Source organism: Otolemur garnettii, unplaced genomic scaffold, assembly GCF_000181295.1.
Source record: "Otolemur garnettii isolate 467f Iridium unplaced genomic scaffold, OtoGar3 scaffold00017, whole genome shotgun sequence".
Classification (NCBI taxonomy): Eukaryota; Metazoa; Chordata; class Mammalia; order Primates; family Galagidae; genus Otolemur; species Otolemur garnettii.
This window is the reverse complement of record NW_003852412.1, coordinates 12242675-12263974: the sequence shown is the minus strand read 5'-3', so window position 1 is coordinate 12263974 and position 21300 is coordinate 12242675. Positions and strand designations below refer to the sequence as shown.

Sequence of the window (21300 nt, the reverse complement as noted above, 5' to 3'; positions counted from 1 at the left end):
AACAACAGGGAGCCTGGTCAGATCGACACTGGAAGTCACTTTGAATTACACACTACCATTTCCAAGACATCAGATATATATGTATGTTTATATTATGACACCATTAAGTTGTGAAAGCCTTCAGATTTTTTTTTTTACTTAGTTCTAGAAAGTCCTTTTTTCTCTAAAACAGAAAGACTGTTTTTAGCATATTAAGGGTATTTTGCTTTAGAAACAACACATCTGGCAGCCTTTTATCCCTCACAGGAACTTTTGGATTAGTCCCTCTCTGTTCTCCTCATCTCCTTTTCCTAGTGGTCCTTTTGCTTTGAGTGATACAACTATCATGGTTGTAAGGAAGGATAATACAAATTAAAATATTTTTGTTGTTAGTCTTTGTTCCTTTAAAATCTGAAACTTCATGAATTTTACAGTCCCTGGGCTTGGCAGGATCATTAATGTGAGCCCTGAAGCTGTTTTCCCCACTTGTTGAGGTGGTCTTACTAAATTGATCCAACAAACTTTTTAACAGACTTCAGAGAAAAATGTTTGTGTTTGGATTTAAGAAAAATATGGACTTTAGTGTTTATGAAATATAGGGGACCCTTGTTTATAGAATACTATCTTTATTCATATTTGAAGACAGAAGCATTTATTTATTTATTTAGAGTCTCACTTTGTCACCCTCTGCAGAGTGCTCTGGCATCATAGCTCACAGCAACCTCAAATTCGAGCAGTCTGATCCTCTTGCTTCAGTCTCCCTTGTAGCTGGGACTATAGATGTCCATAACAACGCCCAGCTAGTTTTTTAGAGAAGGGGGTCTTGCTCTTGCTCAGGCTGGTCTCAAACTCCTGAGCTCAAGCAATCTGCCTGTGTTGGCCTCCCAGAGGGCTGGAATTACAGGCATGAGCCACAGTGCCCAGCCTGAAGCATTTTAAATACACATAAAATAAAGCAGTACTACTGATCCTATGTAACTGTCTTCTGTCTTATTCAAGTATATTCAAGTAATTTTTATTCATTTTCTTATTATTGTGCAGCTAGTAATTTTCCAGGTTCCTGAAGTTTATCTCTTACAGCAGCAAATCTTAAGCCTTTTAGATCAGTGGTTTTTAGATGTAGCTACATGTTATAATCTTATGACAAATTTATGTCTGACCTGAACCTGAACAGTGAAATCAGAATCTCAGGAGGTGAACCTCAGGTATTAGATTTTTTTAGTATTAATTTTTTTTTATTGTTTTCATTAGCCTTTAAAAATAAATTCTCAACGGATTCTAATGTGCATCCAGTGTTGAGAACCATTGTTAAATAAGAACCTCTGTCATGCTGTAAATTTCTTCACAACAAAATATGTACTATAGCAGACGGGCTCAGAGCAGAAAGTCCCAAGTGTAATAAATGAGTAAGGCTTAACCATTCTGACTTTTTAAAAAATATATACATTTTCCTGCTCTTTAAGAAATAATATGTGGAAACATGATTTAATTTTTTCTTGATGATGCAAGGTAACAATTATAAAAGCAATTTAATATACTCGTATTAAAGTCCTTAAGAGGCTTTTTTATGAAACACTATTACTAATACTATACTTAGTAAACACAAAAAGGTCTGTATTTTTCTTAAATCCAAACAAACGTATTTTCTGAATTTAATATATTAATGTTTTTAAGAGGCTAATAAGTCTTAAGTAATATTTATAGTACCAGCCACACTTAAGATACATCAGTATACAAAATATTAAAAAATCCCTGCTCTACAGAAGCTTACATGCTATCAGGGTAGACCAACAATTGAAAATGTTAGTAAATTGGATGATGGTATGTCAGAAAATAATAAGTGCTATGATTTTTTTCTTAACAAAAGAGAAGGAGAATAGTGTGGAAGGAAGGCTCTGGGCTGGGAGCATGCCAGCTTTTCTGGGGTATTTGGAGGTCCAGAAACAAGGGGCTGGAGCAGGGTGAACGGGAGGGTGAGCAGAGCAGCATGAGATGGTCAGAGGCCGGGGCAGGACGGTCACAGCGCTTTGGTAGCAAAGAGGTGGTCATATGGTTCTGTGCAGACCATTGTTAGGACTTTGGCTTGTTCTCTTGAGCGAAATGGGGAACTATTGCTGGGTTTCAGATCAGAGAGGAGTGTGATCTGACCTACGTGTTAACAGAACCATTCTAGATGCTGTGCTGTGCAAACTGCAGATGGAAGAAAGGGGGAAAGGAAGTGGAAGCAAGGTAGGTAATCCAGTAGGGAGATGCCTCAGACCAACCCAGCTGAAGGGTTTCTGGATGTCTTAGACATGAGGTCAAAGATCGCTCCAGACTGTTTCATCTGTTGAGATGGTTAGGGCAATTGATTGCTCGCCCTGAAAATCTTCTTCTCTTTCCTCTTCTTTACCTCACTGTCGAGCTGCCATCTTACATTTGTTAGTACTGTTAATTGTGTTGACTTTTATTTCCCCCACCTATTGTAGGCTGTGTTACTTTGGTTTAAATTTTCTATGGATCAACACACACAAAAGTTTTAAAAATTGTGTGAAAAATAAGATTGTTGGTTTAGCAATGGGCTCTGAGTGAGAGTTTGGGGTCCTGTATTTAAGAGTACTGTGGTGTGAATCAGCCCTAAGGGTAAGACTTCTAACAGTCGCCTTGTCTGTTAGGTTCTTAAACTTTGTGTTCATAGTTGTATTCTGAATTGTTAAATTTGCCAGAAGTCCGAATCCCTAATGAGAATTAATTTACTTTTACTGTGTTTGTTTAAACAGGCAAAAGAATGGACCCCAGCAGGAAAAGCAAAGAAAGAGAATTCTGTTAAGAAATTTTATTCTGAATCTGAGGAAGAAGAAGACTCTTCTGATAGTAGCAGTGACAGTGGTGGGTTTCATAGTTTATTGAACTATATTATTCACTTAGTAGATTACATGCCATACCTCCAGAACAATAAATCCTGGTACATAATATTTAACAAGTGGTTATAAATGAAGTTTTACTATTCTTTTCACTTATATATCACTGTTTCTATTTTTAAGAGTAATTTCTTATTACTAAATTCCTTCTTATTTGATGGTGTCTCTTGTATATATAGCTAATAAATGATTGAGTTGCAGTAAGAACTCGGGCTTTTCTGAATTTTAGCCCACACTGCCTTACAGCTATTAGCACATTGAAAAACATGATTTTTTTATACATGATAAATTTTCAATGGGGTCTTTAAAAGTAACTTTCTTTTATAAAAACATAAAATTTGGCCGTGAAGCCTATGTTAATCAGTTTGATAAAAATATTTCAAATTGTGTGTGGAACCAGCACATTGTCCTCCATGATTGCATTAATGTACACAGCTATGATTTAATTAAAAAAAAAAGGGGGAAAAACCCATAAAATGTGTATTAAACTTTGAAGAATCTTTTGCTTCTGTGTTTTATGCTCTTCTGTTTCTATGCGAACCTGTACAGAGATGGAGCTAAAATTATTAAGATTCTGTACATTATAAAGAAACATCAAACTAAGCATTGAGGGCAGTCCTGTGCAATGGAAAGAATACTAAACAGGAAAGATTTAGAAGTCCTGGGTTTTAGCTATGCAGATTGAACAAGGCACCTCCCTTTCTCTGTCTGATCAATGAAGAGGGAAAGTCAGATGTCTTTTAAGATTCCTTCATTACTAAAATTCTGTGAGTGATTAACATGATGAAAAATGTTAGTCACTTTCTAACATTCTTAACAGTTAACCTAACAGGCAGTTCTGACCCAAGACCAAGAGACACCTAACTTTCTCTAAAATCTTTTATTCTTTGGAGAACCAGGAATCACTTCCCTATTCCTTGGTTATCCACTACCCTCCTCTAAGGTAATTTGTTCTTCTTTCCCCCTGGTCTTCTTTTTCAAAATCTTTGTTTTCAGGATCTGATAAATTAATCTGTGATACATTGGCTTCTGAAGTAATAAACTCAAAAGTAGACAAAATACATCAATCCAGAAAGATGATGTTAGAAAAATATGGAATTTCAGGAATAGTGTAGACCTGTGAGAAAGTTGTGTTTATATAGTTAAGCGTGTGCTTTTTCATTTTATACCATGTAGATGTTTGTCTCCATTGTATTCCTTTATAAGCTCATGCTTGTTCACAAGCTAACCACTTTCAATACGTATTTGAAATATTCCATTAACATTTTGGATTTTCATAGGTTTGTCTAAACACACACTGCAGTGAGTCATGTGGCAGGAGCTCCATTGTAGCTACTGCTACTGGAGGAAAAAGAAAACTTTTCTCATGAAAAGTTATAAGATTTTGCTTTCCACTGTGCATGTCTTCTTGAAAGTAAACAGATTTCCTCAAGGGTTTTACTGACTTGTAAATTTTAATAATGGTGCCTGTAATGAACTGGACCCAGATTCCTGGTGAACTTGATAAGTGTAACTTAACTTGAGAGTGTAACCTATTAATGAAATTTCTTTTTATTACTTATAGTATAAGGCAGTTATCTGACCTACTGTGTCGTGTGTGTAACTTTGATATCACAACAAATTCAAAATCTTCTTATTTAGAATTTTGTTTATTTTTATAAAATTTTTTATAAAAATTTTTTTATTTTTATAAAGATGATAATGATGAGTACTTTACCAAGTAGCAAGCAACGGCTCTGTAAAGGAGATAGTAGTATTATCTCCATTTGCTGAAAAGGAAACCAAGACCCAGAGAGGTTGAATAACTTAGTCTAGTAAGTGGCAGAGCCAGGATTTGAACTTGGACCTTCTAACTTGAGAATCTATGTTCATACTCCCTGCAAGCTATTCTGAAAGAATGCAGACAGTTCTAGCTTTTCACTGTGATACTTAAGTAAATCTTCATGAAATAGATGTTATTTCCCCAGTAGTAAATGAATGTTTTAATTAAAGGTTGTGTTCTTATCTGAGGGTACTTCATCATATAGATCACAGACAGCTGGTCCTTAGATCTAGGCCATAACTCTGCACCTATTATCATGCTGAACAGTAAAAAAAGGTGCATAAATATAATCTCTATATTACTTTTACAAAAAGTCCTAGTATACCATAATTTAAGTAATAACTCTTTAATGTAATACTTTTACTTTTTGTCTTTGAATTTAGAAGTCTTTAGAGATAATATGAATGGCTTCATTTTCCTCTAAAATTTGTTTCTGAAAAGATTCAGCTTTGCCTTTTACGTACAATTTCCTATTACAAGTAGAATAATTCAAAATTATTTCTTTATCTTTACATCATCCATATGTCATTCTTTAAAAAAAAGTGCCATAGCTAGATGTAATCCTTACGGGTTTGAAAAGTGGGATTCCCTCATGTTTGGTTCGTCTTTGCTTTGCTTTTCTCTGCTTATTTTTAGAGCATCTTTCTCTGTGTTTGAGCCCATCCCAGCTCATCCTGTTGCAGGAATCCACGTGTCGGAATGATTGGGGTCTGGATATAGAAACTGCTGGACAAGTGGGGTCCTGAACTAACACCTGCTTTCATTTGTGATGAACATTGATAGCTACAGGTGTCCTTGTGTATAATTAAATAGCTATAAATCAAAGCACATCTGGTTCTGTTTTTCAGAGAGTGGATCTGGAAGTGAAAGTGGAGAACTGGGAGAAAGTGGGGAGGAAAGAGACAGCAGTGAGGACAGCAGTGAAGACTCCTCCAGTGGGCAGGACAGTGAGAGTGAAAGTGAGTCGGGAGTGCAGAGCAAAAGAGCTGCCAAGAAGAACTCGAAACCCAAAGGAAAAAGGTAAATTATTGCCAGCATTTCCTTCAAAAATATTGTGTGGTACATCCCCAGGCTAATATTTCCTGTTAATCCATAGACTGGGAGAATAAGTGTGTGTACTTCCTCCCAAACAGATATTCTATCTTTCAAAGTTAAAGTACTAGTAGTTCACATTATTCTTCTACTTACAATGCTTAGTTTTCATTTTGAACTTGAACAAATCTTGGGGTTACAGTTTGAAAATTGCTATAACCTTGGAAGGCTGAGTTAAGTGATCAAGCAGTAGGTATGAAACACTTAATTACCTTTTGTAGCAATTTTGCTGAGGGCTAAAATTAAATCCTTCAACACTTTGCCATTATGTAACTAAGACAATTGATTTTTCTAAATAATGTTACATTAAAAAGATTATGATTCAAATATTAGAGTCAAGGGCTGTGAAGGAAGACGGTCATAAGATATTTAAGTGTTAGCACTTTTTAAGATTTCTCATTATCAACAACATTATCGTGTATTAAAGTGTCATTAAAATTTAGAGTAATTGGGGCTAATATCTTGGATTGTGTGACTCTGTTTTCCCCACTGCCATCAGCAAGTGGCCTTTGCTGGCTGACACCATGGCCCCTTCCCGGGAGCCCGCTGCCCGCTCACTTGATGAGCTTGCAGCTCAGCTCAGTCGTGGCTGACAGCACTGATTGGGCGCAGTACGCTCTCTGCTCCTTTTATTACAGACAGTAATTAAAGCAGCTCGCCCTGCCACTTCCATAACAAACACAGCATAATGCCCTAATTATGACTTTATTAATTTAAGTCAGGATTTAATGATTTTAAAAGTGATTTATATTGTTTTTCCTGTTCAGAACAAATGAAATCTGTAGGTTAAATTAATACAGGCTTTTCATCATTGCAAAGTTAAAAACCTACTTACCAGTAAATTCTTTTCATTAGATTAACATCTGAAACTCTAAGCAGTAAGGTAAACAATAATTACCATCAAAATTGAGTGATGCATAATAAAATAACACTTTTACCTTTAAAATCTTATCTGAAAAGCTAGAAGTTAAATATATTTAGAATCATTCTCTTGCTGTAGCAGAGGAGTTACTTGGTTTATAATAGCCTTTTCTTTGAGAGAAATTCTGTACTTCTGGCTTTAATATCAGAGTATCTGTGATGATATGACTTGTGAAATGCATCGTATTTCTAGAAAGGAAAAGTTCTTCAATGCATGAAATATTTTTTCACATAGCAACATTAGTATGCTAGAAATTTATAATCATGTCTTATGTGAGTTTAATTATTTTATTCTTCAGAGTTAAACTTTTCTCTTTACCATGTTTGAATTTAAAAGAATTATGTAGTATAACAAAGCACAGATGGATTCTAAACCTTAGTTTTTAAAGTACATGTTTTAACCAGTGAATTGGGGATAATAAATTACTGTTCTTTGCTATGGGGAAAACATATTTTTCAGTCTTCAAATATAATTACGTGCATTCTGAGATGTTACCATGACTCCATTTTTAATAAACAGCAATCATATTTCCTCTACAAAAATCAATTCTAGGAAATATTGATTCTTCTTCCCTGGCCTCATTTCTCTCCCTCCTCTTGTGTTTTCCTGCCTGTCTCTTAGTGTTTTTTAACTTTGCTAGTATAATAATTTTTTAAAGCTCTTGATAAGCTTTGAACATCTTTAGAAACTACCCTTTAGTAAAAACTATTTATGACTACATATGAATTTCACACTCCAAAGTATTTTCACTTGAAAGGAACTAGTATGGTGCAGAGAAAAAATACGGACCTTGGTGTGAGACAGACTTGAATTCAGATTCTAGCTCTGCCCCTCCTGGTCTGTGTCCTTGAGCAAGTTAACCTTCCAGAATGTTAGTTTCATTATTGTAAATGGGATAATAGTGTATCCAGGAAGAGTGCATCTAAATTAGATAATTGGTATGAAATACCTAACCCTGGCAGGCCCAAGGTAGATTCCTAAAACATATACACATGGCAGAGGGAACTAGACCTTCAGTTTCAGGAAAACCCAAACTAACACAAGAATCTCTCACCCTCTGAGGGAAGCTTGTTTGAACATCACCCATATCAGTGTTAACCTTATTTATCTCACGGCATATTTGAATCTATAGTTGAACTTCTGTGACACACTTAAATTATGTTATCAAACAAAAGAGTAAAAAGAAAAAGAATATACTTACTATGCTCTGAACTTCTTTAGAACATAATTTAATTAATGCTCTTTAAAATTTTTCACAGCACCCCTAAGACCCTCTCACAGCACACCCATTGAAAATCACCATTTCACACGATTCCTCTCCTGGGAGAATTGCTTTCCTACCCAGCTGCCTGCCTTTTTCCTACTTCTCAATTTGTGTGTCTCATCCTCCCAGGAAGAATTCCTTATCTTGGCAAAGTTTGCTTGGTTCTCTCCCCAGACGTTCTCATGACACACTATACTTCATTACCACACTGTGTTGTCAGGGTCAGCTCACTTCTCTGTAGCGCACAATGGACTGTAGACCCAAGAAGGTGAACACAGAGACCATGTGTGTCTCACTAACCATTGTTATCCTTAGCACCTCACAGAGTGCTAGCCTGTAAGCAGTAATCTGTGTTGAGTGAGTGAGTGAACAAATGAATTCATAGTGTTAAGCACTTAAGTATGATCATTTGGTATTTCAAAAGTTAATACTGATTAGCTGACAGGTTTAGAAGACAGTGTGTTAGAATTCTCTCTGAGCTTGTTAGCATTTTCACATGGAAGTGCTTACGGTCATGTTTGGAAACTTGTATAAGTAGTTTCCTTGGACAGAAAAATCTGTAAAAATGAAAGTCCATCTTAGCAAAAGTAGATATATAGATATTTAAGTTTATTAATAAATGATATTTTGAGACAAGATTTAAAAATTGGCCCAAGTATCTTTGAAGTAGTTACTATTAGTATTTCTTAGTAAATTAGACATTTAGTATTATTTCCTATTGCTATTGGTGATCATTCAGCATTGTTCTACAACTTTTGCATTTAAAGTGTGTATGACATGATACAATTGCGTCTGAATGGGTTCTTATTGATTTGATTATAGATAATACTACTCTTATTGTTATCTAATTAAGATAGTCTAGAATTAAAAAATCATTCTATTGTCTTTATATGCATAAAGGATTAAAGTTGATATTTCAAAATTTATTATTATGAATAGTGGTTGTGAAGATGGGGAGAAGGAAAATGAAAAATCTAAAACTTCAGAGTCTTCCAATGCTGAGTCTAGTTCAATAGAAGAAAGTTCTTCAGATTCTGAATCTGAGTCAGACTCTGAAAGTGAAGCTGAATCCAGAAGAGTTGCTAAGGTAAGAGATTATACATTTGTTATAATTAAAGGTAGATATTCTTACAGCAATTAAAATAAATAACACAATTGTCATATATGTCTGTGATCTTTTTTTTTCCTAAATAGTCCTTTCCCTCATAATGTAACTCTATAGCAAAACTAGAAACTTTTATTTTTTACCTCATCCCTTGTCACTGAAATCTGAGAACTCAGTGTTACGCATAAGGCCTGCTTCGTTCTTGGCTAGCTTGTGACAAGGGAGGGAATTAAAAGGAAGTTACAAAAATAAAGTATTGAGCAAAGAAATATAAGTGTACATACATCATAAGAAACTGACTCTATTAGCTTTTTAAAAACATTAGGCTGGCTCAGTGCCTATAGCTCAGTGGCTATACACCGGAGCTGGCGGGTTCAAGCCCAATCCTGGCCTGCCAAACAACGACGACAACTACAACCAAAAAATAACCAGGCGTTGTGGCAGGCACCTGTAGTCCTACCTACTTGGGAGGCTGAGGCAAGAGAATTGCTTAAGCCCAAGAGTTGGAGGTTGTTGTGAGCTAATACCATGGCACTCTACTGAGGATGACATACTGAGACTGTCTCAAATAAAAACCAAACCAAACCAAAACAAAACAAAACAAAACACTAGGCCTTTTGGATAACAAAATGTCTTTTAAACTTTAATTAAAGGATATACATTGTATAACTAGTTGATAAAATTTTATAGTAGCCATTTATTTAAAAACATACGAAAATCACTTAGTAATACAACAGTCATTATTTTTGGTGATACAGCAATTGTAACATTGAACTTTGTTTAGCAATAAAAAATAAAAGTCTAAATTGCAAAAATATAGTTAATAAAATAAAATTCAGACCTAATTATAATTCTCTTTCTGGTCTTTAATTATCACTCTCTTTCTATGAGTGCTGATGCTAGGCTTTAAGTACAGTAGTTTTGTTATTCTGTATGTTGAAAATACAGTCAAATTGCCTTCCATTTATTTCAAATTCTTTTTTTTAATTTCAGGTTAATTTGAGAGTACAAATATTTAGGTTACATTGTTTTTATTTCTTAGGTAAAGTTTAAGTTGTAGTTGAGCCCTTTGCCCAAGGGGTCTTGCTTTCTTTTTTTAATATGAGACAGTCTGGTTTGAGTGCAATGATGTCATCATAACTCAGCAGCCTCAAACTTCTGGCCTCAAGCAACCCTCCTGCCTCAGCCGTTTAAGCACACACTACAACACCCAGCTGATTTTTCTCTCTTTATTAGAGACAAGGTCTCCCTTTTGCTTAGGCTGATCTCGAACTCCTGAGTGCAAGCATTCCTCCTGCCCCAGCCTCCCAGAGCATTAGTATTACAGGTTGTGAGCAGCTGTGCCCAGCCCTCAATTTCTTCTTCACTAGTATTTTGTTGTTGTTTATTTGTTATTTCTAATTAACTTGAATTTCTTTGGTATGTCATCTGAGTAGTCAGGGATAAAAATAAATTCATTGAAGTAGTCAATTGCTATTCCCTATCCAGAGATTTATTGTTAAAGAATGTGCATATTTTTATCATTGGTTAATATTTGTCTTTTTTTTTATTTTTTATTTTTATTTTTTGCAGTTTTTGGCCGGGGCCGGGTTTGAACCCGCTACCTCTGGCATATGGGGCCAGCGCCCTACTCCTTTGAGCCACAGGTGCTGCCCTATTTGTCTTACTTTATTTCAAATATTAATATATGTACTAAATCTATCTTAAATTTATATTTAAAATTGTCAATATATAACATACTAAGGTTTTTATTTTACAGAAATTCACATAAAATCTGAAAGATTTTTATGGTTTACTAATCTGATATTCTATAAAAACTTATCATATACTTTTATTTCCTTCTTACATCAAATTATAAAAAGCATAAAATATTATTTAAAATAAAGAGCTTTAGAAATCGACAGACAAGTACAACGCAGAATTCGAAATCATTGTTTTTTTAAATGACAAAATAAGAAACCAGTACTGCCTCTATGGTATTAGAAATAAAACTTGGATGGCGCCAGTGGGTAGGACGCCAGCCCCATATACCAAGGGTGGCGGGTTCAAACCCGGCCCCGCCCGAACTGCAACAAAAAAAATAGCCAAGCATTTTGGGGGGCTCTTATAGTCCCAGCTACTTGGGAGGCTGAGGCAAGAGAATTGCCTAAGCCCAGGAGTTGGAGGTTGCTGTGAACTGTGTGATGCCAGGGCACTGTACTGAGGGCAAAAAAATGAGACTCTGTCTCTACAAAAAGAGGTAAAACTTCAGAATCCCATTAAAAAGCCACAGTCACACCCAGGTCAGTGATTCAGTTTGCTTCTTCTTTGTTAGAGACTTTGAAAGATCAGATTAAATTTCTCGATAATCGAAAATATTTTAGTATAGAACATCAATATAAAAAATTTGCAATGAGCCAAGACCCTTGAGAAACCCAGGGTTGTACTCACCTTGTTGATAGTTTTCTGTCCGTGTGTTTTCCGTGGCTGGCTTATCTTCTCTATAGAGTGCCTTTCCTGTCTATAATAAGCAGAGAGGGTTGGGGGTGGGTTGCTTTAATTTAGCAATTTGAATATCTTGGAGCTCCCGTAACTACTTATCTATTTGTATTTCTTTCTAAATGATTTGGAGTATACCATGCGATTATAAGTAATCCAATTTTCTAATAATAGGCAACTTTAGAATTTTGGAAAAGTCTTCTTGCACCAGGTATTATGGCTTCTGCTGTAAATTATGAATAATAGAGGCAGATGGTAGGTGCTTTACTTTAGTATGATAGTATGTTAGTGCTAAAAATTCATATGCTCAACTCTGCGCCTAACTACATCTATACTCTTTCTCTTCCTCTCCCCCCGCCCCAACTTGGACGATGTGTTTTGGAGGTATGAAAATGAGACTTAGAAGATACCTTCTCTATACGCCTTTCAGAACATTTAGTTGTGTGGTAGTCCTAGGACATGTGTATTGGGTTCTACTTGTTGGGCAATAACACTGCAGTTTCCTCATCTATAAAGTAGCAATGCTAATACTTACCTGACTTTGATGTGTTGTAGTAAAAAATCAAATATGAAAGATTAACATAAAGTACTCTGTAAGTATAAAACAGCAGTTTTAACATTTTTTAACTTGAACATTAATTCTGTGGAACATTGACAGTATTGGAGTCACAGAACAGCAATGCTAAAAAGAACCTAAGTTTCTTTTGTAATTCTTAAATGTCCTGTATTTTTAAAATTCTTTTTACACTGTTTAGGTCATAAGTCAACATTCACTTATGACCCGGTATCTGCAGCCTGTGATCTGAGCCACTTTCTTCAGAAGGCAGTTGCCATCCACCTTGCCTCCACTCTCTAACTCAAAATCTCCCTTCCTCTTTTTTCTTTGAATGTAGTTCTGGATAAGTGATTCCGATCCACCCACTTAGCCAAGGATATGTCCTGCTTCCTTTGGCCTTGTTTTATTTATCATCATCTGCCTCCTTTGCACCTTTAATCTCCTTCTCCACTAATTCCTCTTCTGCTTCTGCCTTCAAGTCTTTTTCGGCCTTTAAAGAGAAAGGGAAGGAGCAGGGAGTGGGAGAAAGTATGAGAATGAGTTCAGAAAAAATAATCCAGTATCCTTGGTCTGCTGCTTCTTAACCCAGTGATTTTAGTCTCACAACTTTGTTTCTACTTGTGTCACTCTGAAGTCACCTGTGATCCTTCCCCAAACCTCACATAGTGTAACATTCCCCTGCTACTTGAAACTGTGTTCCTTTGTTCCGACTTTGACCTTCCATTTTTTAATTTCTTCACTGTTTATTCCCTCTGATACCCATATTGCACCCAGGTTTTACTTAGTATACACTAGTTTTTCAAAACATTGATGTGAATGAATTTTTCTTTCGCTGCCTTTTTTCCCCCTTCTATATATTTCCTTTTGTGAGATCTCATTTACTCCTATAGCTTCACCTAAAACATTTATGTTAGTTACTTCCATAGAAACGTCTCTCAGTTTCTACAGCAGCTCCAGGTTTACTTCCCAATGTGCATATTTTTATCCTTGATTAATACTCAGACCATATCCTTGGGCTTCTCCAGGGCTACTGATCTTTCCACACCTAATACAGCCAGAAGACCCTACGGTTTGGTACCAGGCTCATTTCCATTCTTCCAGATTTGTACCCGCAGATTTCTCTTAGACTCCTCTCTCATTCTGTATGTTAGTTGCCAAGTCCTATAGATTCTGTGTATTATCTTTCACATCTGTTTCTTCTTCTTTTTTTTTTTTTTTGAGACAGAGTCTCAAGCTGTCGCCCTGGATAGAGTGCTGTGGCGTCACAGCTCACAGCAACCTCCAACTCTTGGGCTTAAGCGATTCTTTTGCCTCAGCCTCCTGTGTAGCTGGGACTACAGGCACCCGTCACAATGCCCGGCTATTTGTTAGTTGTAGTTGTCGTCGTTTGGCGGGCCGTGCTGGATTTGAACCCGCCAGCTCTGGTATATGTGGCTGGTGCTCTAGCTGCTTGACCTACAGGTGCCGAGCCCCTATCTGTTTCTTCTTTCCCCGCTGCCACCATTCTGGATTAGCTGTTCATCACCTAGATAGACCATTGCTACTGGTCATCCTCAAACTGGTGTTTTCCCAGCACCAGTCCTGCACAACTGTCTGATTATTAATATTAGAGTTCAGCAAACTCCCCAGACCAGCATGCCCATACTTGCCTTTGTAGTCTTAAACACCCCTCCCAAGTTTTAATCCCAGTGGAGTATTTGTGGTTCTCTTAGCATGTATATGCTTTCCTATTTCTATACCTTTATTCTTTCTTTTTGCACCATTTCTCTTATTACAGAAAATACAGGCTGAGGAGAAAGTGGCCTCAGATCAGAGGGTGATGCCTCCATGGTCCTCACTCTTGGTGTGAACCAGTCTCACTGCCTTCAGGGACCAAAAAGTACACTGCTGATACGGTATTGCTCTTGTGACTAGTGTAGGGACAGTTGAAGAGGGAGAACCACTCCTTGATTGCTTAAGTTCTTGAAATGTTTGCCATTCAACACTGCCCAGCATATGCATGAGGCACAAAACTGTGGTTGTGTATTTGTGCCACGTGTGTATTTGCATTATTCACTGGGAGATGTTCTCATTTAGGGTCGGCACTTGTCAGTAATGACCGTAGAAAATTACCTTATTTCAGTTATGGTTATTTTGATGGACAAACATATTTTCATGTGTAGGTGTTCTTTTCTGAAATATTTTTAATTAAATATTTTGAGTATGTTCATTTTAAAGATGAACATTTTCCCTAAATAGTATCTGTAACAAAATTACTTTTAGTAACTCCATATTTTAAGCATTTTCACATACTTTATGCAGCGTAAAGGGAAACTTTTTTTATATAGAGGAGTGAAAGGAAAAATCAGTAATGTCGACCACGTTGCGTCACAAAGAGATTCACCTTTATATCACTTTATCCTATTTTTTACTGAGATAATTAGTAAAATTTTGTTGTTAAAATTATGTTGAACAGATGGTGATGATTTTATTTTAAATAATGTTTTTAAAGTTTCCAGGGTTATTTTCCTTCCTCAAACCTAGGCTTCTGTGTTCTTGTAACTTTATATTAGAGTGCTTCTACATACATCATAGCTATCAGCGTGTCAGCCTGTTATTCATACCTTACCTGTGCTGCGGTATTCTACTTATGTCTACAGTGTCTAGATACCAATTGCTGAAGAGTTAGAGCACCAGCCCCTGGGTTCATATCCGGCCCGGGCCTGCTGAACAAAAAAAAAAAAAAGAAAGAAAGAAAGAAAATGGTAAAAATTTGAAATCATGATTATAATTTATCATGAATAACTTTTATGTAATTTCTTGTATATATTAACATTTAATCATACAGACTTCATACAAAGTACAATAATCAATGTGAAATATATTTATTGTACTTGCATTTAATAACACTTAATAGCATTTCCATATTTGAACCAAAATTAAGATTAATATATGTACCAGCCATGAAAGCACTAGTACCATCTCTGTGCACCTAGCAGTGTTGGAGATGCCCCTGTCAGTTGTCTTTCTCTCAGGTTGTGTGTTTGAGAGGTGCTGAGAAAAGAATTAAATCTCTTAAGGGTTCTAAGGACCAGCCATTGGTATTGTGAGTTGTGTTTGAAAGTCAGTAAATGTTAAAATTTGCCTTAACAAAAGGTTTTGGGGATACAGATCTTTTTATTTGAAAGATTCTTGGGCATAAAGTAATTTTGGGATGTGGAATGAAAGTGATCATGGATGAGAGTGAGAGGAACTATTTTCTGATTAGTTTTATGTTCTGTTTGAGAAATAGGAAACAAGTTTTAGTTACGTTTATACAAGTATTTATCTATGATGCAACTGTATAACTTTGGTGACTATTGAAGTATATTGGTTTTTAATTTAACAATTCAGAGCCTTGCTCTCTCGACTTATGTCACTCCTAATTTATATTTTAAGTTCTCTAGAACAGAAATTTATCATTTGACTTCAATTGAGACCATTAAAATGAATCCCATTCAGCAAGCTTTCTTACTGAAGTAGTTATAATATAAGAGGGAAAGATTGTTTCAGGGGTTTAGACTTCTTTTTAACTCATGAAGAACTCTCAATTTAACAGCAATGTACTTTTGTTTTAAAGCACAAGTTTAAGTGTGAGCCTCAGATATTTTTAAATCAGATTTGTCAGTTGACTTGAAGGGAAGAGAGTCATTAAATTACCCTTGGTTGGAAATTCTAATTGAAAATATTTCATGCAAATATTTTGCCCTGTGAGGCTAGAAATTAGCCTTGAATTGTTGTTGATTTCAAAGCACAGTATGGGTTTGACAGATTTTGCATACTGCTTACCCTGTTTTATAGTTTTAAATTTCAAACCTCTTTATAATGGTTTCCTCTTAGGACACATATTTGATGCTTGTCGTGTCAGATCTTTTTTTCTACTTGCCTTTTTTTAAAAATCAGCATGAAAATGAACATTCATAATACATGAAAAAAATCTTTTCAGATATATTGTTACATATTTTCATTTGTACTGTTTGGAGCTTAGTAAGTATTTCCAGGATCTTTTATTTATTATTTGAAATGAAATACATTAAGTAGAAATCAGTTTCTTAACCCTGTGACTTTGTATTTCATTTAGAAAATGTTGATGTGTTGAGGTGTATAATTGACTACCATAGAAACAAAATGGAGATTTGAGGATGATGAATTGATAACTAGGTGTTTTTTTGTGGTGAGATTTTAAGATCAGTTACTGTTGTCCTTATAAAAGTCTAATATAGTCACTCAGCTGTTTAAAACCTAATCCTCTATTTAAAAAAAATATAAAAACAAATTGTCTGTCTTTCTGCCTGATCTCTTCTCAAGTACTAACACAATGGAAACAGTGGGTGATCTGTCAGTGTGTTTGGTTTGTCAATGATGGTTTTGTATAAATATTGGGAGGGTAAGAAATAAAATTCACACAGTAAAATATGATTTCATCTGCCTTTTCTCTGCAGCTCCATGGCTCATGCTGCGGTGTGAAATTCTCATTTTACACACTTTGCAGGCGGAGCACATGAATTATGCATTGAGCAAGAAAAATCTCCTGCCTCAAGTCCTATATGCATTTACCCAGGTTCTGTCTCTATTACCAAGATGAATTGCAAATGGAGAAATGTTTGATGGAATAGAGCTCTTAACTTCTTTGTTTAGGATTCAGATTTTTATTTTTATAGTAGATCCTTTAAGTATGAAAATGTTTTGAACTTACTGTGGATTTTTTAAAATGAAAAATGAAATATAATATAAGAGAGGAATACCAAACACATCACGAAGCATTTTATAGCCTTGATTTGGAATGCAAGGCTTTTTCAATTCGGTAGAAATGACCATTATCTATTGCTAATGTTGTATTTCAGTCACTAGTTATTTGCTGTTCCCAGAAAGTCAATGAAATTCTGTCCTTTGGAAAGCCTTTTTTCTCTCTGTTCTAGGCTTCTAATAAGAAATTATGCCAATTTCACATGCAGCTCTGTTCTGTGTTGTATGTGACCTGAAGTGTATTTAATAGATACTGTTATACACTCTTGGCTGTGAAGTAGAAAATAAGGTATAGACTTGCCTTCAGCTTTAACTTTATCTTGATTTGATAGGTTTCTAATTTTTCAGGTGGGGAGGTTACAGTTCCATAAAGACAGTCATGCACCATTGTGGCTTATAGGAAGCCACCCCCATTGTGCTCAGCATGGCATTTGGATAAGTCACATGATGGCAAGCTCTTTTTGTTACATGTTCTTTCTTCACAGGAGGGGTATTCTAGTTGAGATGGCATTTTCATTTTGAATCTGTGTTTATTTCCTTGTGACTTTTAAATTTCAGCCTCAAAACTAACATTTCTCCCTTTTCTTCCCTCCTGTCCTAGACATTGTTCTCCATTTGAGGAGTAGAGAGAAGGGCAAATGCTGTTTGTTTTGTTTTTAAATAAGGAATGAAAACCCAAAACTTGCATATAGATGATTTGGGGTTTTCAATGGTGAAAATAATTATTTTGAAGGAGAAAATAACTGCCGGTTTTTTTAGTGTGTTAATTGATATTATCATATGGTTCTCAAAAATAATTTTCTGAGTATCAGCATGAGGAAATAGCCAAGCAGAATTAAATCATTTAAAAATGTTACCCTATGTTTACGTTTATGCTCTTATTCATGTATGTGCATTGTTTAAGAGCTCTAGCTCTGTGCAGACTTTAAATGATGGTAATATATCTTTTGTTTCAGTGATAATCTTTCCCTGACTAGAGGGATACTTAAAAAACATTTATAATAATTCACATTAACAATAAGATAACAATTCCTGTGGTCGATTATAAGTTATCTGAACGTAGGACTGTGTCTGTCTTGGCTGTTATTTCCATTACTTAGTACAGAATCTGATATTTATTTAAAATTCTGTACATCCTGATTGACTAAATGATTACATAAACAAAAACATTTTTGTAAAAGCTTAAGTTTTGGCTTTTAATATGAGAAAGTTTAATGTATCAAAAGTACAGATAGCAAGGGTAAGAAACTTTGACCCAACTACATGTATTTAATACCCTATTCATTGTTGTCTTTGCTTGTTTGTAATGCTACTCAGTACTACAGTTAATTCATAGGTTTTTTTCCTGAATCTCTGACCAAACTCTGAACACCTTGGGCTGAGGGACTATGTGTTCTAGTTTGTGGTTATGCACATTTATAAATACAGGAGACTGAGCAAATGTGTGGTGTGGGGAAATCTTGATTAGGTACAGATATGTTTTGACATACTTATTCTTTCTACAAAACAGTGAAGAAAATAAGTGAATCCATTTCAACCCTAAAGAGCAAGAAAGAGCCTGGGAATGTTGTTTTTAGATTTTAATGAATACTTTTGGCATAGACGTCTGATACAACCCAATATTGAAATATAAAGTACCTCGTACAGGGCCTATTAAAAACTACATCAGGAAAGCCTAATGTATTATAAGCCCATCTACAGTTTCCGAGCTGTGCATATGTTATTTGAGCATTTCTTTTTCTTAAAAGTAAACTTGTTTAAAGTCATTTTCTAGAATATTTGTCCATGTTCTACCAAAGAGCTATTTTACATTTTTATGTCAGCAAAAAGTTGTCACATTATAAAATAGTTACTACTTATCTTTAAATTTTCTTCTGAAGATCACTTGTAGTCTTTAAACGCAAAATATTTTAAAATAACATAATTAAGTTTGCATAGTGGAGAAGAAGTACTACGTATGCTTAATTGAGACAAATTTTGATTCTAAAGAACATTTCATGGAACTATAGAACAGCTTGTTTTTTTATTGCTAAGACTGAGCAGAAAAATATGTTTGCTTTGGAATGTTACAGACTCCTACATTGATTCTTAATGACAGGACATGTAATAAATGAAATATTTGTCATTTTATAGGAGAAAGAAAAAAAAACAAAGCAAGATAGAAATCCTCTTACCAAAGATGTTTCACTTCTAGATCTGGATGACTGTAAGTGTTATAATTTAAAATTTTTCTTTCCGATTCAGTGGGAGTGTTTCATATTGTTATAGTACAGTGGTTCTCAACCTTCCTAATGCCATGGCCCTTTAATACAGTTCCTGTGAGTTGAGAACCCACAGGTTGAAAACTGCTGTTATAGTAACTTTCACTTATGTGTCAAAAATTTATCAACGTCAATTGTTAAAGATTTGTAGATGAGTAAGGCAAGAAAATTTTGGAAATCAGTTACATAAGCATCTTTTATCTACTTAGTGTATCATTTTGCATTGTGAATACAAATGTGTATTTCAATAGCATAAAAAACCTTTGTCCCAGCAAATCTTCTCCTAAGATTTTGGAATCCTACAAGTATACTCACCCAAGTGTGCAAAAACATATATTCACCCCTTTCCCTTAGTCCTCCTGTATTGTGGGAGAGGGTGGAACTAACTTTGTTGTACCAGGAGAAGAGTAATAAATTAAGATTTCATGAATATTAATCTACTCACATTTTTTGAAAGTTTTTCTATGCTGGGGTGAATTATGTTTTTAGTTTGTCTCATTCTGTCATAAATCTTGTTCTGCTCATATTGTTTACCTGCTCTGTCTCCAATAGCAAACTCTTAATATAGGTAAATTAAAGTGCATAATACAGAGAAATATTTAATATAAAGACACTGAAAATAAAATTGGACCCAGATTTGAATCATGTTCTATGTATTGGCAAAGAAGATTTTGAGGTTTGTTATCTTCCAGTGTTGCTAAGCTTTGGGGAAATAGAAACATACACTTCTGATAGAAAGAGAGGGGCTGAGCTTTTTGGAGCCGTCTTAGCAGTATCTGTCAAAACTTCATGGCACAGAGGCTTTGACCTAGAAATCCTACAGATAAATAGCAAAACCAGATCTTATTCCTTCCTTGTTTTAAACCCTTTAATTTAACGCCTTAATTTTGCATTTTAAAGTCCATTTTCCTTTCCCAGGTTTCTAAGACCATAGATCAGGGGTGTCCAACCTGCAGCTGGTGGGCTACAAGCTGATTTTGTGTTTGCCTCTGGTGTTGGATGGTAGGAAATGCATAGACCTTTTTTTTGCTAATCAGCTTTCCTTAGGGTTTACATATTTACTGTATGGCCCAAGACAACTTTTATTCTTTCAGTATGCAACAAAAAAGAAAAAAGGTTGGACCCCTGCCATTGATGATCTAACTAGCTTTCTTTTATTTGCATTTCTCTAATAGGCCAGGCTCATTCCTGCCAAGGGCCTTTGTACTGCTTTTTCTCCTGCTGAGAACACCTCCCCCAGCTCTTCTGATGGCAGGCTAGTTCTTATCTTGCAAACCCCAACCCCAAAGTCACCTACTCTTACACACTGTCCTAGAACTTTTAGGTTGAGGCTGCTGAAACAAAATACTTCAGGCTCGGTAATTTATAAACAACAGAAATTTATTGCTGATTGTTCTGGAGGCTGAAGTCCAAGATCAAGGCACTAGCGCATTTGGTGTTTTCTGAGGGTTTTTTTCTCTAAAGATAGTGCCTTCTGTGTCCTCCTGTGACAGATGGAGGAAACAGGCTCTCCCAAGCCTCTTTTATAAGGACACAGATCCCGTTGGTGAAGGTAGAGCCCTCGTGACCTAATCGCCTCCTAAAGGCCCCATCTCTTTTTTTTTTTTGAGACAGAGCCTCAAGCTGTCCCCCTGGGTAGAGTGCTGTGGCATTACAGCTCACAGCAACCTCCAACTCCTGGGCTCAAGCGAGTCTCCTGCCTCTGCCTCCCAAGTAGCTGGGACCACAGGCGCCCGCCACAGCGCCCGGCTATTTTTTGGTTGCAGCCGTCATTGTTGTTTTGGCGGGTCCGGGCTGGGGATTCAAACCCGCCACCTTAGGTGTACGTGGCTGGCGCCTTAGCCGGTTTTGCTTTAGGCGCCAAGCCGGCCCCATCTCTTAATACCACCACCACAGAGGTTAGGTTTCAACAGGAATTTTGGAGGGACACAAATATTGGAACCATAGCATACATCTTGACTAATCACTCGATTGTCTTCATGGCATTTTTCACTGTTTCATATTATCTTAAATGTTTTCATATTTGATTATTATCTGGTTCTTCCAAATGAGAAGTAAATTCTATACGAATGGGATCCCTGTCTGTCTTCGTCACTGTTATTCCTTGTACTTAGAATGGCACCTGAAAGTTAGGGGGACCCAGTAAGTATATGTTGA

At 35.8% G+C, this 21300-nt stretch overlaps 1 protein-coding gene across 2 annotated transcripts in view; it reads left to right on the top strand.

Annotated features, from left to right (window-relative positions):
• Window positions 1-21300, top strand: part of AP3B1 (adaptor related protein complex 3 beta 1 subunit) — a 256948-nt gene that overhangs the window by 151877 nt on the left and 83771 nt on the right. The window contains exons 18-21 of one of the 2 annotated variants that reach the window (XM_003785933.2): window positions 2739-2847; window positions 5550-5721; window positions 8919-9066; window positions 19016-19088. In XM_003785933.2, coding sequence (XP_003785981.1) covers window positions 2739-2847; window positions 5550-5721; window positions 8919-9066; window positions 19016-19088 — 502 coding nt within the window. The remainder of the gene's footprint in view (window positions 1-2738; window positions 2848-5549; window positions 5722-8918; window positions 9067-19015; window positions 19089-21300) is intronic. The other variant, XM_023510871.1, reaches the window with a different exon arrangement.